We start from the raw sequence: 22,104 nt of genomic DNA on the forward strand, positions 1-22,104 counted from the left end.
GGGGTTAAACGTGCGCGTTTGGAAGCGTTGGAAGCGTGTTCAAATCGCGCGCCCAGGCAGTCGCATTCCCGGACTCGTGTGTGCCCTGCTGCCTGATCGATGCGCCAGGACTCCCTGGCTTCTGGCAACAGAGAAGGCATTAAAGCCAAGAGCTTCCCACGTTAATCCCAGGTGGGCCATGCCCAGGGACCTCCCCTTAGAGATTTAGGCGCCACCTCTGCCTGCGGCCGTTACTTCCTGGTTGGCTTGCCCTTAACTGACATGGCGGCTGGCTGCCTTCGGCTGGGCCCACTGCGGCTGCTCAGAAAGCCAAGAAAGGGCAGTCTGTCTACAGCCCGCCTCCCGCCGCGGAGGTGCCTGGTGAAGTCTTGGCTTGTGCACCCAGGGTTGCAGGGGGTTAGGGGCCCAGGAAGTCGGGGACACCGCGCTGTGCTGCTGTGTCCGCACCCTCGTCTGTCAACAGCAAGACTGCTCGAGACCAGGGTGTCCTTTTTCCTTTCCCTTGTCATCTCCCTGTCCCTGGCCCAACATGATACTGACCAAAGCCCAGTACGACGAGATAGCCCAGTGCCTAGTGTCTGTACCGCCTACCAGGCAGAGCCTGAGGAAGCTGAAGCAGAGGTTCCCCAGGTAAGTGCCCACCTCGCCCCTCACAGAGCCCTTTTCCCTGCAGCAGCCGTGCCTGGCAGCCCAGCCGGTGCTTAGGAACACGTGTCACACAAAACTGGGGAGGAACACGAGTGTCAGGTGTTAGATCAGGGATGCTGAAAAAGGTTTCTTCTTTGACCAGCCTTATAGGAGAGCCTTAGTGGCTGAATCCCAGGCAGCCTTCCAGGGCCATGCAATTAAGTTCAAATCAACAAATGTTTGTTGAAAACTTGGGTTTTGCTAGTTGATGGGTGCACATAAGTAGGTGCTGCATAAATTTGTTATTGTTGTTTAGTTGCTAAGTTGTGTCCTCCTCTTTGCAACCCTATGGACTGTGTAGTCCGCCAGGCTTCTCTGTCCAGGGAATTCTCCAGGCAAGAGTACTGGCGTGGGTTGTTATTTCCTTCTCCAGGGGATCTTCCCCTCCCAGGGATCGAACTGCATCTCCTGCATTGGTAGGCGGATTCTTCACCCTTGAGTGGTTAATTGACAGATTCTAGGAATGAATGACAGGTGGCAGGGCCCTCTCAAAGTGGAAATATGAATTGTAGATTCAAAAGATGAAAATGGAGGACACTTTTAATTGGCCTCTGGAAACAAAGGAGAGTACAGCCTAAAGGGGACTTTTCTGGTTGACTGTGGCTCTCTACTGCAACAAAGTGACCTCAAGTGTTCCAAGCTGGTCAGACACTGGTACCCTACGGATTCTACTGTTGCGTCAGGCAACCATGTGGATGCGCAGATGGGGGATGGCAGAGGACGAGAGCGGGGATAATAGAGGATGAGATGGTTGAATCACATCACCAGTTCAACGGACATGAGTTTGAGCAAGTTCCAGGAGATGGTGAAGGACAGGGAAGCCTGGCGTGCTGCAGTCCACGGGGTTGCAAAGAGTCGGACACGACTGAGTGAACAGTAACAACATTGGATACACATTCCAGGTGTATTTCATACTTCCCTTCTCCCTGTGCATGTCTTTTTTCCAATGATTTTTAGGTTTATCCAACTTTCTAAGAAGGGACTTTAGCAACTATATGCCATAGATTTCCTCATTTTAAAGATGTATAAACTGAGGCCCTGACATTACACAAAGAACCAATCCAGGACCAGAAGGGGTACTTGTCCCATGTTTAAAGTATAGAATGTTTGTTTACCTTTATTCTGTTTTAAAGCCAAATCTAAATTTATTCCATTTTACTCTGTGGCACTGAACACCATGAGCTTCCTTGTCTTTGACATCATCAAGGAAGTGTTTTCTAGCAGAGAGATTATTGGATAATTGGCATTAGTAATGTACAAATTTAAGGTCTTTTATGACTCAGTTTTTTCCTTGAAGGACTCAGTTTTCCTAACCTGTAAAATGAAGGGATCTCTTTTGAATATTATCCAGATTTAATTTATCCTTTTATAGTCTTAAAGATTTTTATCAGATTTGCTAACAAGGAACAAAATTGACAGAGTTAGAATGGGTGAAGGCTGGTCAGGGAATAGATAGATTTTTCTGGGCAATTTTAAGATACATCATGCACTTAGATAATTCTGCCCTTGTTACGTCCTTATATTAGCACTGTATTTTTGCTTCTCTCTTTTGCTCTCTTCTCTTCCTCTCTGCCTCATTCTTTTTCTTTCTTTTCCATAGCAAATACCTTCTCCTCTCCTTTAGAGGTAACCTCTTCTTACTTTTATTAAGATTTTATGTCATTTTTTTAAAAATTGGAATGTAATTGCTTTACAGTGTTGTGTTTTTGCTTTATAAAAACATGAACCAGCTATATGTATACATATATAGCCTCTCTTCCACCCGTCCCCATCCTACCCCTCTACTTCCTCACTGAGTGCTGGGTTGGGCTCCCTGTGTTATATAGCAGCTTCCCAGTAGCTAGCTATTTTACACATGATCGCGTCTATGTCAGTGCTGCTCTCTCAGTTCACCCCACCCTCTCATTCCCCTCCCTGTGCCTACAAGTCTGTTCTCTGTGTCTGCGTCTCTCTTCCTGCCCTGGAAGTAGGTTCATCAGTACCATTTTTCTCGATTCTACATGTGTGCATTGATGAAGTCCATTTACGAAAGACTCCCATTCCTTTGGGACACCACATGTCTTGCCTATTCTCATATGCCTTTTTTGAGATATGGCATATGATATATGGATCTCCAAATATTTTTGCTTCTTTCAAATACCATTTAGGGTATAACTAACTCTTCTTTTACTGGAAAGTTTATTGAGAGAGCTGTCCTACCAATCTGCAGAAGGAATTGAAGAGCAGCATGGGTAGGAATTCCATAAAGTGTGTAATTTGAGAGTTGGCCTCACAGTTTGCACTATAGCACTGTTTTACTTTAGGTGTTGGATGCAACAACCTTTAGATTAGGACTCGAACAACCTTTAGATTTGACAGTTCATTTTACCTGAGGATTAGTCAAGTAAGGACCTCAGAGATAATTTCTGGTGGTTCAAAGAAGTTAAGTGACTTGTCAAAAAGCCTGGAGATACTGGATGGCTCAAAAGTGTCTAGAATACAGGTTTCATGACTTTCAGTTCAGAGTTCTATACTAAGCCACCTTAATTAATTTTAATATTAATAACAGCAGCAATAATTTTTTTTGTGTGATGTTCACCTAGATTGAATTCTGAAAATAATCAAAGTACTGAAATGCTTTTAAAAATTGCTGAAAATTTTTACTTTGCTGATTTTAAAAGTAGTACATGCTCAGTAAAGAGAATAAAAAAATATTCATAATCTTTCAGCTCTGAAAATTTCTGTTAATATATTTTAAAAATATTTCTAGTCTTTTTTTTCTGTGCAATACTTTCTCTGCTAGTATAGTTTATAGGTCCTGTTTTTCTCATTTAACATATTGTAAGCATTTCTTGTCTTTAAAAATTCCTTATAATTTATTTCAAGTAACTAATAATATCCACATTCTAGATGTACTTGCTGGACATCAAGAGTTTTGCTTTTCTAATTTTCTGATACTATTTCTGTATTTATTTTTTTCCCCCAATTATTTTTATTAGTTGGAGGCTAATTCCTTTACAATATTGTAGTGGTTTTTGCCATACATTGACATGAATCAGCCATGGATTTACATGTGTTCCCCATCCTGAACCCCCTCCCACCTCCTTCCACATCCCATCCCTCTGGGTCTTCCCAGTGCACCAGCCCCGAGCACTTGTCTCATGCATCCAACCTGGACTGGCGATCTGTTTCACACTTGATAATATACATGTTTCGATGCTGTTCTCTCGAAACATCCCACCCTCGTCTTCTCCCATAGAGTCCAAAAGTCTGTTCTATACATCTGTGTCTCTTTTTCTGTCTTGCATATAGGGTTATCGTTACCATCTTTCTAAATTCCATATATATGCGTTAGTATACTGTATTGGTCTTTATCTTTCTGGCTTACTTCACTCTGTATAATGGGCTCCAGTTTTATCCATCTCGTTAGAACTGATTCAAATGTATTCTTTTTAATGGCTGAGTAATATTCCATTGTGTATTTGTACCACAGCTTTCTTATCCATTCGTCTGCTGATGGGCATCTAGGTTGCTTCCATGTCCTGGCTATTATAAACAGTGCTGCGATGAACATTGGGGTGCACGTGTCTCTTTCAGATCTGGTTTCCTCGGTGTGTATGCCCAGGAGTGGGGTTGCTGGGTCATATGGCAGTTCTATTTCCAGTTTTTTAAGGAATCTCCACACTGTTCTCCATAGTGGCTGTACTAGTTTGCATTCCCACCAACAGTGTAAGAGGGTTCCCTTTTCTCCACACCCTCTCCAGCATTTATTGCTTGTAGAGTTTTGGATAGCAGCCATCCTGACTGGCGTGTAATGGTATCTCATTGAGGTTTTGATTTTCGTTTCTCTGATAATGAGTGATGTTGAGCATCTTTTCATGTGTTTGTTAGCCATCTGTATGTCTTCTTTGGAGAAATGTCTGTTTAGTTCTTTGGCCCATTTTTTGATTGGGTCATTTATTTTTCTGGAATTGAGCTGCAGGAATTGCTTGTATATTTTTGAGATTAATCCTTTGTCTGTTTCTTCATTTGCTGTTATTTTCTCCCATTCTGAAGGCTGTCTTTTCACCTTGCTTATAGTTTCCTTTGTTGTACAAAAGCTTTTAAATTTAATTAGGTCCCATTTGTTTATTTTTGCTTTTATTTCCGTTACTCTGGGGGAGGTGGGTCATAGAGGATCTTGCTGTGATTTATGTCAGAGAGTGTTTTGCCTATGTTCTCCTCTAGGAGTTTTATAGTTTCTGGTCTTACATTTAGATCTTTAATCCATTTTGAGTTTATTTTTGTGTATGGTGTTAGAAAGTGTTCTAGTTTCATTCTTTTACAAGTGGTTGACCAGTTTTCCCAGCACCACTTGTTAAAGAGGTTGTCTTTTTTCCATTGTATATTCTTGCCTCCTTTGTCAAAGATAAGGTGTCCTATTTCTGTATTTATATCATGCCAAGTCTGCTTGTTTTCCTGTTAATACTTTAGAGTCTCAGGAATTGGGAATGACCATATCATCAGTTTTCAAACTTTTGGTCTCTTCAAACTCTAAAAAGGTACTGAGGACCCCAGAAAACTTTTGTTTACATGGGTTTTATCTGTTGATATTTACCAAAATGTAAATTAAACCTGAGAAATTTTTTAAATTGCTTATTTTAAAGACTAATAACCATAATTTCAAAAAGCTAATGAGAAAAAATGGGCTTGTTTTACACTTTTGCAAATCTCTTTACTACTTGTCTTAATAGAAACAAGATTTGTCTTAATAGAAACAAGATCTGTCTGCTTTGGCATTCAACCTGTGATATGCTATCTTGATAAAAGAATATGAAGAAATTCTGGCCTTAGACAAAAATTGTAGTTGGAAAAGGGAAAAGTATTTTTGTTACTATATAATACCCAACAAGTGGTATTTTCTTAGAAGTTAATTGCAATGTGGAAAGTGAAGCCGTATTATAGAACTTTTTGGCCAGTCTTGAACTTTGAGTGGATCTTTCATCCATGCATAGTTCTTATCATCATTCATTGTTCATTTGCAAAATACTGGTTGTGAGTTATGCAGATCTTCTAAATGTTGTCACCTTTCATTACACAGCATCAAAAACAATCACATTTGTTGATATCCCCACTCATCTCATCAGAAAAGTCTGTAGGATTTGAAGCTGTAACACTTACGGTGATGGATGCAGAGTTTTCCAATATTTGATTTTCCCCTTGAAAGCTCAGTTTTTTTGTTGGCAGCAAATACTATTGGTTGTTTCTCTTGAAGTGATAGGCTCATGTTGTTTATTTTTGAGAAAATGTCTGCCAGATCCCCAAATGTGAATAATCGTAGTTTGTTCATCATTCATCCAAGAAGAATTGGTGTTCCATGGAAAGGGCACCTAGTTCAGCTCTGAAACAGTCATACAAATGCTTCCCCTTCAGATAGTCATCATGCTTCGATATGCAGTAGACATGCTTCTGGTTTACCTCTTATTTTGTTATACAGAATGTTAAGAGAATGTGTATCTAGGGTTGAGAGTTAATAAAATTAATAAGTGAATCTTAAGATATTCTTATGTGAAACTGGCTTTCTTTCTTCCTGCAAGCATGAGACTCCTAGGCCAGTTGTGTCCAGCCTTGGTTTGTGCTCAGGAGCTGGCAGTTTTAGCCACCATTCTTTTTGCACCATCAGTTCTAATGTCACACAGAAGAAAAGGCAAATCAAGTCTTACCATTTCTGTAAAAATAGTTTTGACCTTCTAGACCTTTGAGAGAGTCTCAGGGACTCTAGGGGTCCATCAGCCTCACTTTAACAACTGTTAGCAGTTTCAAACTAAAGGATATTTATATTTTGAAGGATTTTGATGTTTATTGACAAATTACTATCAAAAAGATTATGTTAATCCAATTCCTAACAGTTCACAGTGTATAGTATCCATTTCTGTAACTTTTGTCGGTATTGAAGAGAGTCATCATTTTGTTTTTAGTACGATGGATCAAGAATGACATCTCATAATTTACATTTTTTGATAATTTACATAATTTGCATTTTTTTAATGCATTCTATATTTCCCCCTTGTTTATTGTCTTGAATTACTTGCCTGATGTCCTTTTCCTAATTTTCCATCAGCGTGTTTGTTCTTACTGTCTACTGGTTTTTTTATTATTTATTGATCTGCACGTGTTAAGGGTGTTGGTGCTTTACATGTCATATTTTTATTGCAGATATTTTACCAATTGTTGTACTTTTAAATATTATTATTTTTTTATATTCTTAACTTTAAATTTATGCTTTTCTGTCCTAAGATATGAAAAGTAAATTTTTCACCTAAATTTTCTTCTAGGTTCTTTATGGCTTGCTTTCTTATTCTTAACTCTTTAATCTTTCCAGGTGGAGTTTCTTTTAGTATATGCCCAAAGGTAAATATGTAGTTTCATTTTCCCCAAACCCAACTTTTATTTTGCACTTTGGCTTCTGTTTTGTAACATCATTCTCCATGGCCTCTTTGTTTTCATGAAATTACAAATTTATGTTTTCCAAGTCACTGCATTAAACTTGGGCTGTCTCCTTAACCACTCTGGTTGCAGAATCCTTCAGTTTAAAGTGGAGTAGAATTTTGTGATGTCTAATATTTTTTCAACTCCCAAACTCACCCTTATTCTATTCTATTTTGCAGTTTTACAGTAAATGGGCCCTTTGACCCCAAGAACATAGGACACACTGCATCTAAGTACTGGCTGAGGATGTAGTCCTTTATCTGCATCTCTCAATCTTATTCCTGGACTTCCTTACTCAGGCAGAAGCCCCCAGCCCCTATATATTTATCTTATTTTGAAATTTTAACTTACAGAAAAGTTGGAGAAATATTATAGAGAATAACCATATATCCTTCCCTCAGGTTCCCCTAATGTTAACATCTTACATAACATAACCACCATACAATTGTCAAAATCAGGAAATTGGTTTTAATGCAATATAGTCAAGTAATTTACAGACCTGTTTTGAACTTTGCTAGTTGTTTTGTTTTGTTTTTGACTAATGTCTCTTTTCTATTTCAGGATCACACATGAGATTAGTTGTCATGTCTTTGTGGTCTTCTTCATCCTGTGACTGTTCCTTACTATTTTTTTTTTTATCTTTTATGATACTGTCACTTTTGAAGAGTTTAAGTTATTTTGTTGAATGTCCCTAAGTTTATGTTTAATGTTTTCTCATGATTAGATGAAGGTAAACATTTTTGGCAAGAATGTCCTAGAAGTGATGTTGCCCTTCTCAGGGTATGTTATCCGGGGGACCAGACTTTGTATGTCTTGTTGCAGAGGGTTAAACTTATTCGCTTGGTTAAGAGGTGATGTCTGCTATGTTTCTCCACTGTAAAGTTACTAATGTCCTTTTTCCAATAATTGCCTTGTGAGGATATCCTTTGAGTCTCTGCTACTACCCTCTTTCTCACCTTACACTTTCCCCCACTGATTTTAGCACCCATCAATGGTTCTTATATGAAATAGTTACTATGGGTATTGCCCATTGGTGATTTTCTCATTCTCTTACTGGAGTACTCTTTCAACTAGTATTGTTTTCTACCACATTTTATGTAAAACAGTCTGTCCTATAGTCAGCCCATGATTTTCACCAGTCGTTGCAGTTTATTTACACTCGCTGTGTGCTGTTTGTGGCACTATTTGGATAGTTTTTAGAAAGCAGAAAGGATAATATAGTAATTAATTTTGAATAACCTGTGGTCTGAGGAGTCCAAGACATATCTAATAACTATAAATTATTAGAATCATAGAATGTTGGAAACTAAAATATTGTTGTACAGTTAGTTCAGATATGGCTAGTCAAGATGAATTCTTAGAGGAGATACAACTTTGTTCTTTTGTTGGTAAACTGCCCTTTTGCACAATTTAATTTTTTCCTGAGTTCCTTTGTTATGCATTAGTTATTTGGTTACTATTGATTCCTATTCTAATGAGTCATAAGTCAAACTCTAAGCAAATAAGTGTCTTTACTTGTTTCTGTATTTTTTCTCTTAGGAATCCTTGCACAGGTTTTTCTAATGATGCCTACCACATTTCTAAGCTCTTTTTATTTTTTTTTTTTGGCCTTGGTCTGCTTTCACGGTATAGGCAGTCATTCGCTTTTATGAGGCTCTTCCTAGAGAAATCTCTAAAGAAATAGTTAAAATTTGGTTGGGCTCCCTGTTCTTAAACATATATACTTGGATTATTTTCTTGAGATCTTCACTAAACTCTGAGAACTGGAGTTAAGGCTGGCTCTACTTGTGTATTTGCCAATATTGAACTTAGTAGTTCTTGGTAGTGGACTTAGGGGTCTAGTCTGGTTAGGAATGGAGGAGTGAAAGGACTTGCTTGAGGCAAGAACAATCATTTTACTTAGCTTTTGCATTTGTTTGGGGGCTTCCCTGGTGGCTCAGATGATAAAGAATCTGCCTGCAATGCGCGAGATCTAGATTCCATCCCTGGATCAGAAAGATTCCTTGAAGGGAATGGCAACCCACTCCAGTACTCTTGCCTGGAAAATTTCATGGATAGAAGAGCCTGGAGGGCTACAGTCCATGGGGTCACACAGAGTCGGACACGACTGAGCTACTAAGTCACCTAGCTTCATTTGATGCTACTATTGGTTGGTTATAGTTGTCCTTTTCTGAAGACTCCGTTCCTCTTTTCCCCTTCCCCATGCATTTTAACCTGTCAACTTTTCCCATAGGAAATCTTGTATTTCATTCTTTTTGCTTCCTGTAACAATTTGTTCTTGGGAAATGACTGGGCTCTGCCTCTTTTTATCTGAGTCATAGTTGTTGTTGTTTAGTCACTCGGTCTGACTCTTTGCAGCCCCAAGGACTGTAACCCGCCAGGCTCCTCTCTGCCCATGGGGCTTTCCAGGCAAGAATTCTGGAGCGGGTTGCTGTTTCCTTCTCCAGGGGATCTTCTCCAGGGATCAAACCCGCATCTTCTGCAGGTCTTCTGCATTGCAGGCCAATTCTTTACCGCTGAGCCACCAGGGAAGCCCATCTGTAAAAGGAGGAATAAAGCTCCACAGCTGGGAAGTAAGAGAAACAGGATTCAAACCCAGGCAGGGTCTGAGTCCAGATTCTTCCTCTCCCTCTTCAATTCCTTAAGGCTGTTGTGAGGATTAAGTGAAATAAGGCATGTGAAACAGAAACACTTAGTATAGTAGAGAGGTTCTAGTAAGTATTTAATAGATGCTAAGTATGATTACTTGGAGAAGGCAATGGCAACCCACCCCAGTTCTCTTGCCTGGAAAATCCCATGAGCAGAGGAGCCTGGTAGGCTGCAGTCCATGGGGTCACAGAGTCGGACATGACTGAAGCGACTTAGCAGCAGCAGCAAGTATGATTACTGTTATTATTAGAATTTAGTAAATGGCCTACAGTAGAAGAAATGTCTAGCTAGTAACTTTTGAAATATAGAAGATGTAAATTTGCTTTAATATAAATCAATTGATTGTGTGCCTTTGAACACATAGATTTGATCATTAGTTGACTATGGCTCATATATCAGAAACTTGCCTTATATCTTTCATAGCAATATGTAATACCATTAAAAAAACAACAACAACAATAACTTTTAAACCTACAGTCACTGACTTTTAGAATGATAGTAGCACATTGAAGGTATGGGCTTCCCTGGTGGCTCAGACTGTAAAGAATCTGCTTGTAATGCGGGAGACCTGGGCTCAACCCCTGAGTTGGGAAGATCCCCTGAAGAAAGGAATGGCTACCCCCTCCATTATTCTTGTCTGGAGAATTCCATAGACAGAAGACCCTGGCAAGCTACAGTCCATGGTATCACAAAGACTGGGACACGACTGAGTGATTTTCACTTTCACTTATTGAAGTTATAATTACTATTACAGGGCTTGGTTTGCTGAAATTGGAAGATTGTTTCTATTGACCTTGTTCTCTCAATTGAATTGAAAGTTGGTACTCAATTGGTGGTCAATTTTCTATACTCCTGATAATGTTATGGTGTACCTGAGTTCCAGAGTCATGAGTGAGAATAGCTCATAAAGGGAGAAAACATCAGCCTTTTATTGAACTGGAAATTCTTCTAGTGTTTTTGCCAAGGAAATGTAACTAATTTATATGACTTTCAAAAATAATACTTATATTTAGTAGGAATATTTCTATATTGATCATTAGTGCAAATTGGGAAAGAAATTGGCCTAACAATATGATTATTTTATGTGTTTCCTTTAGTCATCTTTAAAAACATGCTTTTTTACTCTGTAAGATGTAAAGTTTTTATTTTGTTGTTGTATTTATGAAAAAGTGAAAGTGAAAGTCACTCTGGACTAGGTAGCCTTTCCCTTCTCCAGGGAATGTTCCCAACCCAGGGATTGAACCCAGGTCTTCCACATTGCAGGTAGATTCTTTACCAGCTGAGCCACAAGGGAAGCCCAAGAATACTGGAGTGGGGGTAGCCTATCCCTTCTTCAGCGGATCTTTCCGACCCAGGAATTGAACCCCGGTCTCCCTGGGTCGGGAAGATCCCCTGGAGAAGGAAATGGCAACCCATGCCAGTACTCTTGCCTGGAAAATCCCATGGACTGAGGATCCTGGTAGGCTACAGTCCATGGGGTCGCAAAGAGTCAGACACGACCGAGCGACTTCGCTTTCACTTTCACTCCTGCATTGCAGGTGGATTCTTTACCAACTGATCTGTCAGGGAAAAAGACTTCTGGAAGCCTATTTTGTTAAGCATATGGTGTCATCAGTTTCTGAAAAAAGTGCTTAACTTTTATCAGGTATTTGTGCCCCTCTACATGTGCATAGTTGTAAAAGTGATATGAACTTGAATTCCTGCAAAGGAGTATTCGAAGAAAACCTCATATAGTGTTATCCAGAGAGGAACCTATATGCTGACAATATTTCTTATTAGTTTGAGGGGGAGACTTTTATGTTATTAGATTATTGACTTCATTTTTAAGTCTATATTCAGGCATCCGACTTCAGTCTACTAAGTAATAACTGATCCTGGAATGTTTGCTGGTACAATAAAAAGGAATTATATATTTCCCTAGGAGAAAAATGTTCAATAGATGTATAGGGTAATAATGTTTTATTATTTGACTTTCAACAAATGTTGACTGAATTTCCCATTATGTTTTTATTACACATTTTCTGCAATTTTGCCATATTGGTTGAATTTTCCTTAAAAAAGCAAACAACCGATATAAAAACCCTTCTTCAGAGTAAGCATGAAAAGTGACCTTAATATATTAAAGTCATGTACTGGTATGAAAATCATGTGGGAGACAGGGAAAGGATAAATTTTCCTTTCTTTTATTTTTGGTTGTCTTTTTCTTGAAGGGAAATGTCTTCAAGTGTTTGTTTTAGACATTCTGGTTTCACATTGCCTCTTTGAAGAGCTGGTGTACTATGATGAACACAGGAAAGGTGCTTGGCCACAGTTTCTCACTGAATGACAAGTCTCCGTTTCTTAGGGGAGCAGACAGACAGCTTCATCCAGGATGGTTTGGTCCATGGGTTTGAAACCAGCATGGAGCTACCTGTGCATGATGGATTAATGATGGCACATGGGTGGTCATGAATCCAGCCCTATTCTGGCCACTTTGGGGAACTTATTCTTGCCTCTACTTTTCTTTCTTTTCTCCACCCCTAGCTTTCAGGAGGCATCTTGATAACATATTTAAGAGTTAACTCGATGGGCATGAGTTTGAGTAAACTCTGGAAGCTGGTGATGGACAGGGAGGCCTGGTGTGCTGCCGATTCATGGGGTCGCAAAGAGTCGGACACGACTGAGCAACTGAACTGAACTGAACTGAACTGAATGCTTCCTTATGAACCAAAATTTCCTTTTTGCCAAAGAACAGTGATACAGTTGACAGTGTCAGCTTTTTCAAGTGCCTTCCCTTTACTGAGGTGTGATCTTTTCTGTGCCTTCAAGACAGCAAATAAGTTTTTTGTTTTTGTGTTTTAACCTAGTGTGTTCAAACTGTGACCCGATAAAACCTACAGTCTCATTAAAATAACCAAGAGCTCTGTAATTTTCCATCCAAAGTAAAATGTTAAAATATCTCAGGACTTTTTTTTTTTTAATGTGTTTTAAACATTGATATTCAGTTGCTAAAAATGTTTGAAATTGGTTAAACTTAGAGAAATAACTTCAACACCATGGGAATAAATATTTTGAAACAAAGCAATACAAGTAGAGGAAAAAGTACGGTGAATTCATGTGTCTTGATACTGATGTTCAGTATAATACGTAAGCACTGGGTCTTTCATTGGCTGAATGCTGACTTATGGGAAATGGGGCAATTCTGTGTGAAGCTCAGGCTATTTCTTAGGTTGTCTTGGGCTTCCCTTGTGATTCAGCTGGTAAAGAATCCGCCCGCAATGCAGGAGACCTGGGTTCTATCCCTGGGTTGGGAAGATCCCCTGGAGAAGGGAAAGGCCCTTCACTCCAATATTCTGGCCTGGAAAATTCCATGGACTGTATAGTCCATGGGGTCGCAAAGAGTCAGGCACGACTATAGTCATGAGTGAGTGAGTGTCCTGGGAGCAGTAGTCATTTTACCAGTCTGAGACTTAAAATAGGTGGTGCATTTTCACTCCTTCCAACATAACTCATGTGTTTATTTTCAATCTTTTGGTTATTGTTAGACCTGTCCTTTGCTTCAGGCCTAAGAAAAGGTGAGAAATAAACTCGGATCTTGTATTTATTCTGTTTTAGGAAATAGGCATAGCAGACGCTTGATATTTACAAGTGTTATTAACTCTTGATATTTAGAAGAGTTATCATTTACAACTTTTGAAAATCCCTGAATACACTGCTGGCACTGCATAGGATGGCAAAGGTCTCTAAAGTTTGTGATATACTTTTTAATTAAGTTAAACTCACTTCTCAGCTAACTGACTTGCTGCTCCCGACATCGGCCTAGGGTCATGGAAAACTCAGATTGACCCTCAGCAAGTTTAGGGATCAGTGTTTGTCATGGATATTTGTGATCACTCTCAACAAGTCAGAAATGGGTGTGTTTCATTTAAGACTGCTGTGGGTCCCCAGCTCCAGCTTCAGGACACATAGAAATGCAGGGTGAAACGCTTTGTGGTTTGTCACTTGAGCTGGGGCCACAGCTTAGCCCCCAAAGATTCCATAACTTGTGAGATGGTGTCTAAGACTTGTGGCGGGCTAAGGCTCTTTGTAGGTGACCTCTTTCGTAGCTGGAATGTGGGAGAGTAAAGCATCATTTAAATGCGTCTTACTACAATCATACATGAAATTAGACTGGTGATTTTTTTTTACCTTGATTTTTTGCTTCTGTCTAAAACTCTTTCTAGCTGATACCATCTTTTGTTTAAGGTATGTTACACTGCTGTTTGTTTTTGCTGATACTGTTGGTAGAGAAAGCTAATAAAATTTGAAATTCACTTACACTTCAAGAGTCTCTCTTATATCCCCAGTGAATTTAGCTAAGACACTAAATGGATTGGGGCTTGTAAGAGAGACTCTTGGTTGTGTAACATTGAAGACTTCACAGACCCTTGTAACCTAGATGTAACATATAGTTCACAAACATCATTTCTTAACTGATGCAGCTAACATTATCTAAATTTTTACTTCCTGAGGGCAGCTAAAATATATATTATTATAAAAATACATTTAACGTCCAGTTCGTAACATTTTTGGGCTTCCCAGTTTGCTCAGTGGTAAAAGAATCTGCCTGCCAATGCAGGAGATTCAGGTTTGATTCCTGGGTCGGGAAGGTCCCCTGGAAGAGGGCATGGCAACCCACTCCAGTATTCTTGCTGGAATCCCATGGACAGAGGAGCTTGGTGGGCTACAGTCCACGGGGTCATAAAAAGTTGAATGCAGCTGAGCAACCAAGCATGCATGCATTTTGAATTTTTATTTGCATTTTGGTGGGCATGTTTAGAGCTGGTCACTTGCTGATCACAAACGCTTCTCCTGAGGGATCTGCATAACTCTCTCATTATTTCAGATGCAGTGACTTAGAGAGTGTTGGACTGAGATCATAACTAGAGATCGTCTAGTCAAATCGGTTAGTGTTAAGAGAGGCAGAAACTGCGGAGAGTTTGACCAGAATTACACATCTGGAGGCAAAACTCTCCTTTCATACTCTTTAGTTAAAGATCGCCGACTGCCCTGGAAGTCTGGCGGGCCAGGCTAGTATCAGCAAGGAATGAAGGAGTGGCGCTGGCCTGGCTGGGGTGGTGGCGAAGTGAAGGGACAGTCGTGTGCATGGACAGGGCAGCCGCAGCCTCAGCCAGCCCTCTGCTGCTGTGTCGGAATGTGGGCCCAAGACTGCCAGGGCTTCTGTTCTCTAGAACGCAGCTCGATCTGATTTTTCGGTGGGGGGGAGAAAAAAATCCTGAATTTTAAATCTTGTCAATTTGTTTGAATTTTGAAAAAGCACTCTGTGGGCCAACAGTTTCCTGGCCAAACAGACTAAGTCTGTGGGCTGAATTTGGCCTGCAGCCCATGGGTGCTGGCTTCCAGCTTGTGAGAGTGAATTGCAAGTATCTTTTCTCCTCTGTGTACAATGTGACCTTGCATCAGCCATCATGGGAGTGTTGACACCACTGAAATTGGCTACTGTGCAAACCTCAGCTTACCCAATCTCTCCCCCGTTTCACCAAAGACATTTATTTTGTTTTTCATTGGGGTATAGTTGCTTTACAATATTGTGTTAGTTTTTGCTATTTGTGTTATTTGTGTTAGTTCACACAATGAATCAGCTATGTGTGCGTGTGTGTACGTATATATCCCCTCCTTCTTGAACCTCTTTCTGTCTCCCTCCTCTCCATATCATTACAGAGCACCAAGCTGAACTCCCAATGCTACACTCCGTAAGCAGCTTCCCAGCAGCTAGCTATCCTATATAAGGCACTTCTTAAGCCTCTGCACCACTGCATGCCATCAGCAGTTTGAGACCTTTGCATTACACATTATGGCCCTGTTGCATATCTTTCCTAGAATTTTCTTTACCCAGTTTACTGTGACTTTTATAGCTTTTTTCCTAGAAAGAACTCCTAACACATACATCTGTACCTCATCGATTCTTATAAATTATAATATTTTTGTGAATGTTGAACTTTCTTCCCCCTCACCTCCACCCTTGGCTTTTTTTTTGGGGGGGATCCGAACAGAGGATACATAATTTTTTCCCCCACCATGGTTATTATGGGAACTAGAATTCCAGTCAGTACCTAGCACATTGTAGGTGCTATGAATCATATTGTAACGGACATTTGATTGAGCAGACCTAAAAAAAAATGCTGCTTGGTTATAAAACAAAATCTATATACATGTCTCATTTAGGAAAATTAACCCCTTTCAGAATAGAGTCATTGACTAAATTTAGTGATTATTCATTCTATAGGAATTTAGAAATGCTCCCATGGTATACCTAAGGGTTTATCATGTCAGAAATTATTTTAAGACAGACTTCAAGCTTAGTTGTTACCTGTTCACTTGGCAATTACTCCAGTATAAAAAGGAAAATAAACATCTCTGCAGTTGTAATGAAAAACAATGGAATGGGAGGGGGGAGATAGCCAATTGATTACCATTTGATTTAGTACAGTTTTGTAAAGCCTTAATTATCACATGTTCAGATGTGAGTATTTCTTTTCAAAGTCCAAAGTATCAGTAATAAAATAACATGATAGCATACAACTAAAACAGAAGTTTTATTTGAAAATAAAATCAACATTAAGCAAGCATATGTGTATTTCAGAACATACATATTCTGTGTGGGGGTGGGCCCACACCTGTGGTCTGGCCCGGTGGTATTGAGTTTGGCAGAGTTGTCATGGCTTGTGATTGACCTTGGGTGGTTTATTTAGCTCTCTCTGTTTATGGTTAATTATTGTATAAATCGATAGGAAGCAAAACCCTATTATTGTGAACTCCAGGAGGCCATTCAGTTTTTTGTTGTAGAGGCAGTTGTTTTACATTGGTTTAAAAAACTTGGCTTTGGAAATAGACAGCTGAATTCTGGCTTCATGACTTACTTGCTGGTGACGTTGGTGCCTCAGTGTCCTTGTTTATAAAACAGGATTCTTAGAAACTTGACCTAAGTTAGTACATGAGAAATGATTAGGCAGTTCCTGATACTGTGTCAAATTAATTTTGCTGCTGCTCTTACTGTTATCATTGTTGATTTAAGGATGCTTGTTGCAATGATTCAGTTCAGTTCAGTTCAGTTGCTCAGTCATGTCTGACGCTTTGTGACCCCATGGACTGCAACATGGCAGGCTTCCTTGTCCATCACCAGCTCCTAGAGCTTGCTCAAACTCATGTCCATCAAGTCACTGATTCCATCCAACCATCTCATCCTCAGTCATCCCCTTCTCCTCCTGCCTTCAGTCTTGCCCAGCCTCAGGGTCTTTTCCAATGAGTCAGTTCTTCGCATCAGGTGGCCAAAGTGTTGGAGCTTCAGCTTCAACATCAGTTTTTCCAATGAATATTCAGTGTTGATTTCCTTTAGGATTTACTGGTTTGATCTCGTTGCAGTCCGAAGGACTCTCAAGAGTTTTCTCTAACACCACACAGTTCAAGAGCATCAATTCTTTGGCACTCAGCTTTCTTTATAGTCCAACTCTCACATCCATACATGACGACTGGAAAAACCATAGCTTTAACTAGATGGACCTTTGTTGGCAAAGTAATGTCTCTGCTTTTTAATATGCTGTCTAGGTTTGTCATAGCTTTTCTTCCAAGGAGCAAGTGTCTTTTAATTTCATGGCTGCAGTCACCATCTGCAGTGATTTTGGAACCCGAGAAAATAAAGTCTGTCACTGTTTCCACTGTTTCCCTGTCTATTTGCCATGAAGTGATGGGACCGAATGCCATGATCTTAGTTTTTCTAATGTTGAGTTTTAAGCCAGTTTTTTTCACTCTGCTCTTTCATCAAGAGGCTTTTAAGTTCCTTTTCTCTTTCTGCCATAAGGGTGGTGTTATTTGCATATATGAGGTTATTGATATTTCTCCTGGCAATCTTGCTTCCAGTTTGTGCTTCATCCAGCCTGGCATTTCGCATGATATACTCCTCATAAAAGTTAAATAAGCAGGGCGACATACTCCTTTCCCAATTTGGAACCAGTCTGTTGTTCCATGTCTGGTTCTAACTGTTGCTTCTGAACCTGCATACAGTTTTCTCAGGAGGCAGGTTAGGTGGTCTGGTATTCCCATCTCTTTAAGAATTTTCCACAGTTTATTGTGATCCACACAGTCAAAGGCTTTGGCGTAGTCAATAAAGCAGTAGATGTTTTTCTGGAACTTTCTTGCTTTTTCTGTGATCCAACAGATGTTGACAATTTGATCTCTGGTTCCTCTGCTTTTTCTAAATCCAACTTGTACATCTGGAAGTTCTTGGTTCACGTACTATTGAAGCCTCACTTGGAGAATTTTGAGCATTACTTTGTTAGTGTGTTGTGATAGTATCTGTGGTTATAATAGACTCAGTGTTAGAAACTGAAAAGATTTTGTCTAAACCACTCTTCTTATTTTCTTGATTTCCAAAGTGTTTTTCTTTAACTCCCAGGATAATAGGAAACCAGCTTTTAGCAAATTAGGGTGAAAATATAGTCCTTAGCTGATACTGGCAACCATGATGTGTTTTTGCATTGGTGGCAAAATGGGCATCTCAAGGTTTAGATTGATTCCTCCCACTTAGGAAACGGTCGTGTAACATGATCACTGCCTAAGACAAAATAACTGGAAATGTTAAAACCTGATACTTTTATTTTTTAAATTTTTATTGGAGTGTAGTTATTTTACAACCTTGTGTTCTTTCTGCTGTGCAGCAAAGTGAGTCAGCTATACTATATATATATATATATATATATGTAATATATTTATATGCACACACATATATATGTATATGCCCTCTTTTCTGGATTCCCTTCCCAGTTAGGTCACCACAGAGCTTTGAGTAGAGTTCCCTGAGCTGTATAGTAGGTTCTTGTGTGTGTGTGTACTGTCATTCAGTCATATCCAGTTCTTTTAAGCCCCGTGGACTGTAGCCTGCTAGGCACCTGTGGAATTTTCCAGGCAAGAGTACTGGAGTGGATTGCCATTTCCTACTCAAGGGGATCTTCCTGACCCAGGGGCTGAACGCCCATCTCTTATGGGCTGGTACATTCTTTACCACTAGTGCCGCCTGGGAAAACCCATAGTAGTTTCTTATCAGTTAACTGTTATCTACACAGTATCAGTGGCATGTTTATGTCAGTCTCTGTCTCCCAATTCATTCCAGCCTCCCTTTACCCCCTTGGTGTCCATGTGTTTCTTCTCTATGTCTGTATCTCTTTCTGCTTTGTGAATAAATTCATCTGTATCATTTTTCTAGATCCCATATATAAGTGATATTATATGGTATGTGTTTTTCTCTTTCTGACTTACTTCACTCTGTATGAGAGTCTCTAGGTTCATCCATGATGGCTGATGAAGCCTGAAAATTTTAGAAAAGTATGTCCTTATAATTACTTTTCTCAGAAACACCCCCCACCTCATATTCTGGAAGCTCTTTTATGTTTACTTCATCTTGATAATAGAGTGGTTATGAATTTATGAAAGATATTTGTGTGAATATCAGTTTTGGAGTCAGGCTTTTGTACCAGAAAGTCATTTGGGTCCAGTAATTACATGAGTTCAAGTGAAAGTCTTCCAGGGCATGCAGAGTTTGTTGGATGCTCTAGGTCATCACATGAGTGTGAATGTTGATTTCAGTGTTTAATATAAAGATTAATAACTTAGAAGAACTAGTGTTTTTAAACAATTGAAAATCTATTCGTGATGCCAGTACTGTTTATGAAAAGACCTTGTGGTAAACACAAAGAAATTATAGAAGCTTTTTTAAAGAAAATTGATTTATTGTTTCTTAAGGCTTTGCTTATAATTAATTACAAAGTGTTCTGGAATGCTGCTGCAAAGAATTTGCTTAATTTATCATATTTGTGCAGTTCTGCTGATCATATAGTTGCAGTAATAATCAGTTGGGCAATATAGTAATTCTTGCCCTTCCTTTGCTATTATATTTTATTTATTTATTTATTGGCTGCTCTGCCACAGCATGTGGGATCTTTGTTCCCCAACCAGGGATCAAACTCATGTTCCCCAACCAGGGATCGAACTCATGTTCCCCTGCATTGGAAGCGTGGAGTCTTAACCAATGGCCCACCAGGGAAACCCTTTTTCTATTTTATCAGAGAGCATATCTTCCAAGTTCTCAGTCACAGAGGCTTGCAGCTTTTGATATGCTTCGTTTAAACTGCTTAGGCCAGATTGGAATAAAATTATTAAAACTGGTTAGAGATCTTCATGCTTTAAAAAATAATAATACTTAAAAACTCTGAGTGAATAGAAAAACTCTGAAAAATAGATGCCTGTAGCCAAAGATGGAAGTAAAAGTCATAACTATACTATAGATTGTATTTTGAGGACAATTATTTTCCATATAACTCTTGTGAAGCGTGGAAACAAGACTCAGTTTTCATGTTAAAGGTGTGTAAGGAGACTAGATTTGGTGCATTTTCATGAAAAATATTTTATTCATGTGCTGGCTTTTTGGACAATTGTATTCCGCACTGTATTACACTGGCACAATAAATTGCTGAATATACTGTCTGCTGAATATGACTTTACCATGAAAAATTTGATGCATGGAGAAGGAAAGGTTGGAATATATCAACCTTTTCTGACAAGGGACTTTGAATTTTGACCTAATACAGGTGACCTTTGTGCGCAATAAAAGTGAGCTTAATCTTGAGGTCAAGGTTGAGGTGAATGGCAGGGCAGCGTGGCAGAACTTATGCTGATTGTGGGTACTTCAGAGCTTACGTAGCTATTGGCCAAATGGGAGTCTGGCACCTTTTTTTTTTTTTCAATTTTAAGCATTTCCAGGAGCTTATTTATAGCTAGTTGTGTAGCTTTTTAATGCCATCCCATTTCCTCAAAGCTCAGCTATCTGTTTAGCTGTGGTAAGTTTGTCTGTTTTTATAAAGTTTACTGTTTCTGAGTGAAAGGCATGAGTGTGCTATTATTTCCTGCTCTGTAGATAAGCCTTAGCTAAAAATAAAAATGTTCTTCTGGCTTATAGAAAAGACAACTGACATATATAACCTTGGAACTGAAAATACATCTTCTTTGAAGAGGGTTTATTTCTTTGACAAGTTGAACTTTTGTCATCTAACTTTGGAACTGTCAGAAGAATTTTTAAGTATGCTGTGCCTTTATCTAGATTATAATTAAGAGAACTCTCATGAATTATTGTCTTAAAAGGTTTAATCAATTTAGAGACTGGTTATTCCCTTGAAACTTTCTTTGAGATGCAACTGCTAATGCATTTACGTTAAAATATAATATGATATAAACTATTTTTAAGGTTTTGCCTGCCATGTATAGAAGAAAAATATGTTTGAAAACATAAATTTCACTAGTGACTACCTCAACGGTTTTGTCACAGATGAAACTGCATCTTAGCAAAGCACCAGGAAAAAACCTGCCAGCAGATATGTTGTGTGAACACTTAGTGAATATTCTGCCCAAATAATTGGTTGAAACAACAAACAGTCAGGGGGAGAGTGTCAGAGACTTCTAAGGGAAAGAACTTCTCCTCTTTTAATCGAGCCTGCAGAATATATTCCCTGGGACTGATCAGCTCTGGAGCGCTGAGGTTTGATGATTGGAATGGCAGGAAAGCATGCTTTCAGGACATAACGAATTGACGAGGCCATCCATCATTTGTTAGCATACGCTGAAACGTGGGCTGTGTGTGCAGAGGCCGGTGATTTAGTAAATACTTGGGAGATGAATAGAGCTCACACACAGGGGAAGATATTGCTGTCCTTCAGCAGCCCGAGACCCAGGCGCCTGCTGAGAAGGCCCTCTGACAGCACTTCATCAGTAACTGGCCTGTCACAGTCAGCGGTGCCCACCAACCATCGCCAGTATATTAAATGCATTTTTAATATCTGCTTCAGTAGATTTAATGAAGAAAATTGAGTTTCCATACTCCACGCGCTGCTTCTTCAAGTGTTCTAAGGCATGGACTTTTGCCTGCACAAGAAAGGGGGAAGACCATGCTGGCAGTTAGGAGAGCTGATTGAAAAGGACACTCAGGCAGAATCATGTGCAAACGACAAATACTTTGAGCAGTGTTGGCATCTTGTTAATGTTAAAAAAAAGCTCGTTTTTTTTTTTTTAAGAGGGTTTATGATTTGACTCCTAATTCCTTCCTTCTCTCCCCAGCCTTTTCCCTAGAAAGGTTGAACCTGCTGCTAAGAGATGTATGCTTATTGATCTGAAAGGAATATTAAGAGAATATTATGATTTGGCATATATTGAACAGAGACTCAGTTTTCAATTAGTTTGTGTTTTGAGATACTGTTTGAGTCTTAGGATTTTCGCATGAAGATATAAAGTAGGCTTTTG

The 22,104-nt window shown here is 39.3% G+C and overlaps 1 protein-coding gene across 3 annotated transcripts in view; it reads left to right on the forward strand.

The window, feature by feature from the left end:
* The first annotated feature begins 265 nt into the window (after nt 1-265).
* The window catches only part of CDIN1 (CDAN1 interacting nuclease 1), a 229,099-nt gene continuing 207,260 nt past the window's right edge, over nt 266-22,104 (forward strand). The window contains exon 1 of one of the 3 annotated variants that reach the window (XM_043471410.1): nt 266-630. In XM_043471410.1, coding sequence (XP_043327345.1) covers nt 530-630 — 101 coding nt within the window. In that variant the 5' untranslated portion in view covers nt 266-529. The remainder of the gene's footprint in view (nt 631-22,104) is intronic. The other 2 variants (XM_043471411.1, XM_043471409.1) reach the window with 2 other exon arrangements.

This window comes from Cervus canadensis, chromosome 6 (assembly GCF_019320065.1).
Source record: "Cervus canadensis isolate Bull #8, Minnesota chromosome 6, ASM1932006v1, whole genome shotgun sequence".
Classification (NCBI taxonomy): Eukaryota; Metazoa; Chordata; class Mammalia; order Artiodactyla; family Cervidae; genus Cervus; species Cervus canadensis.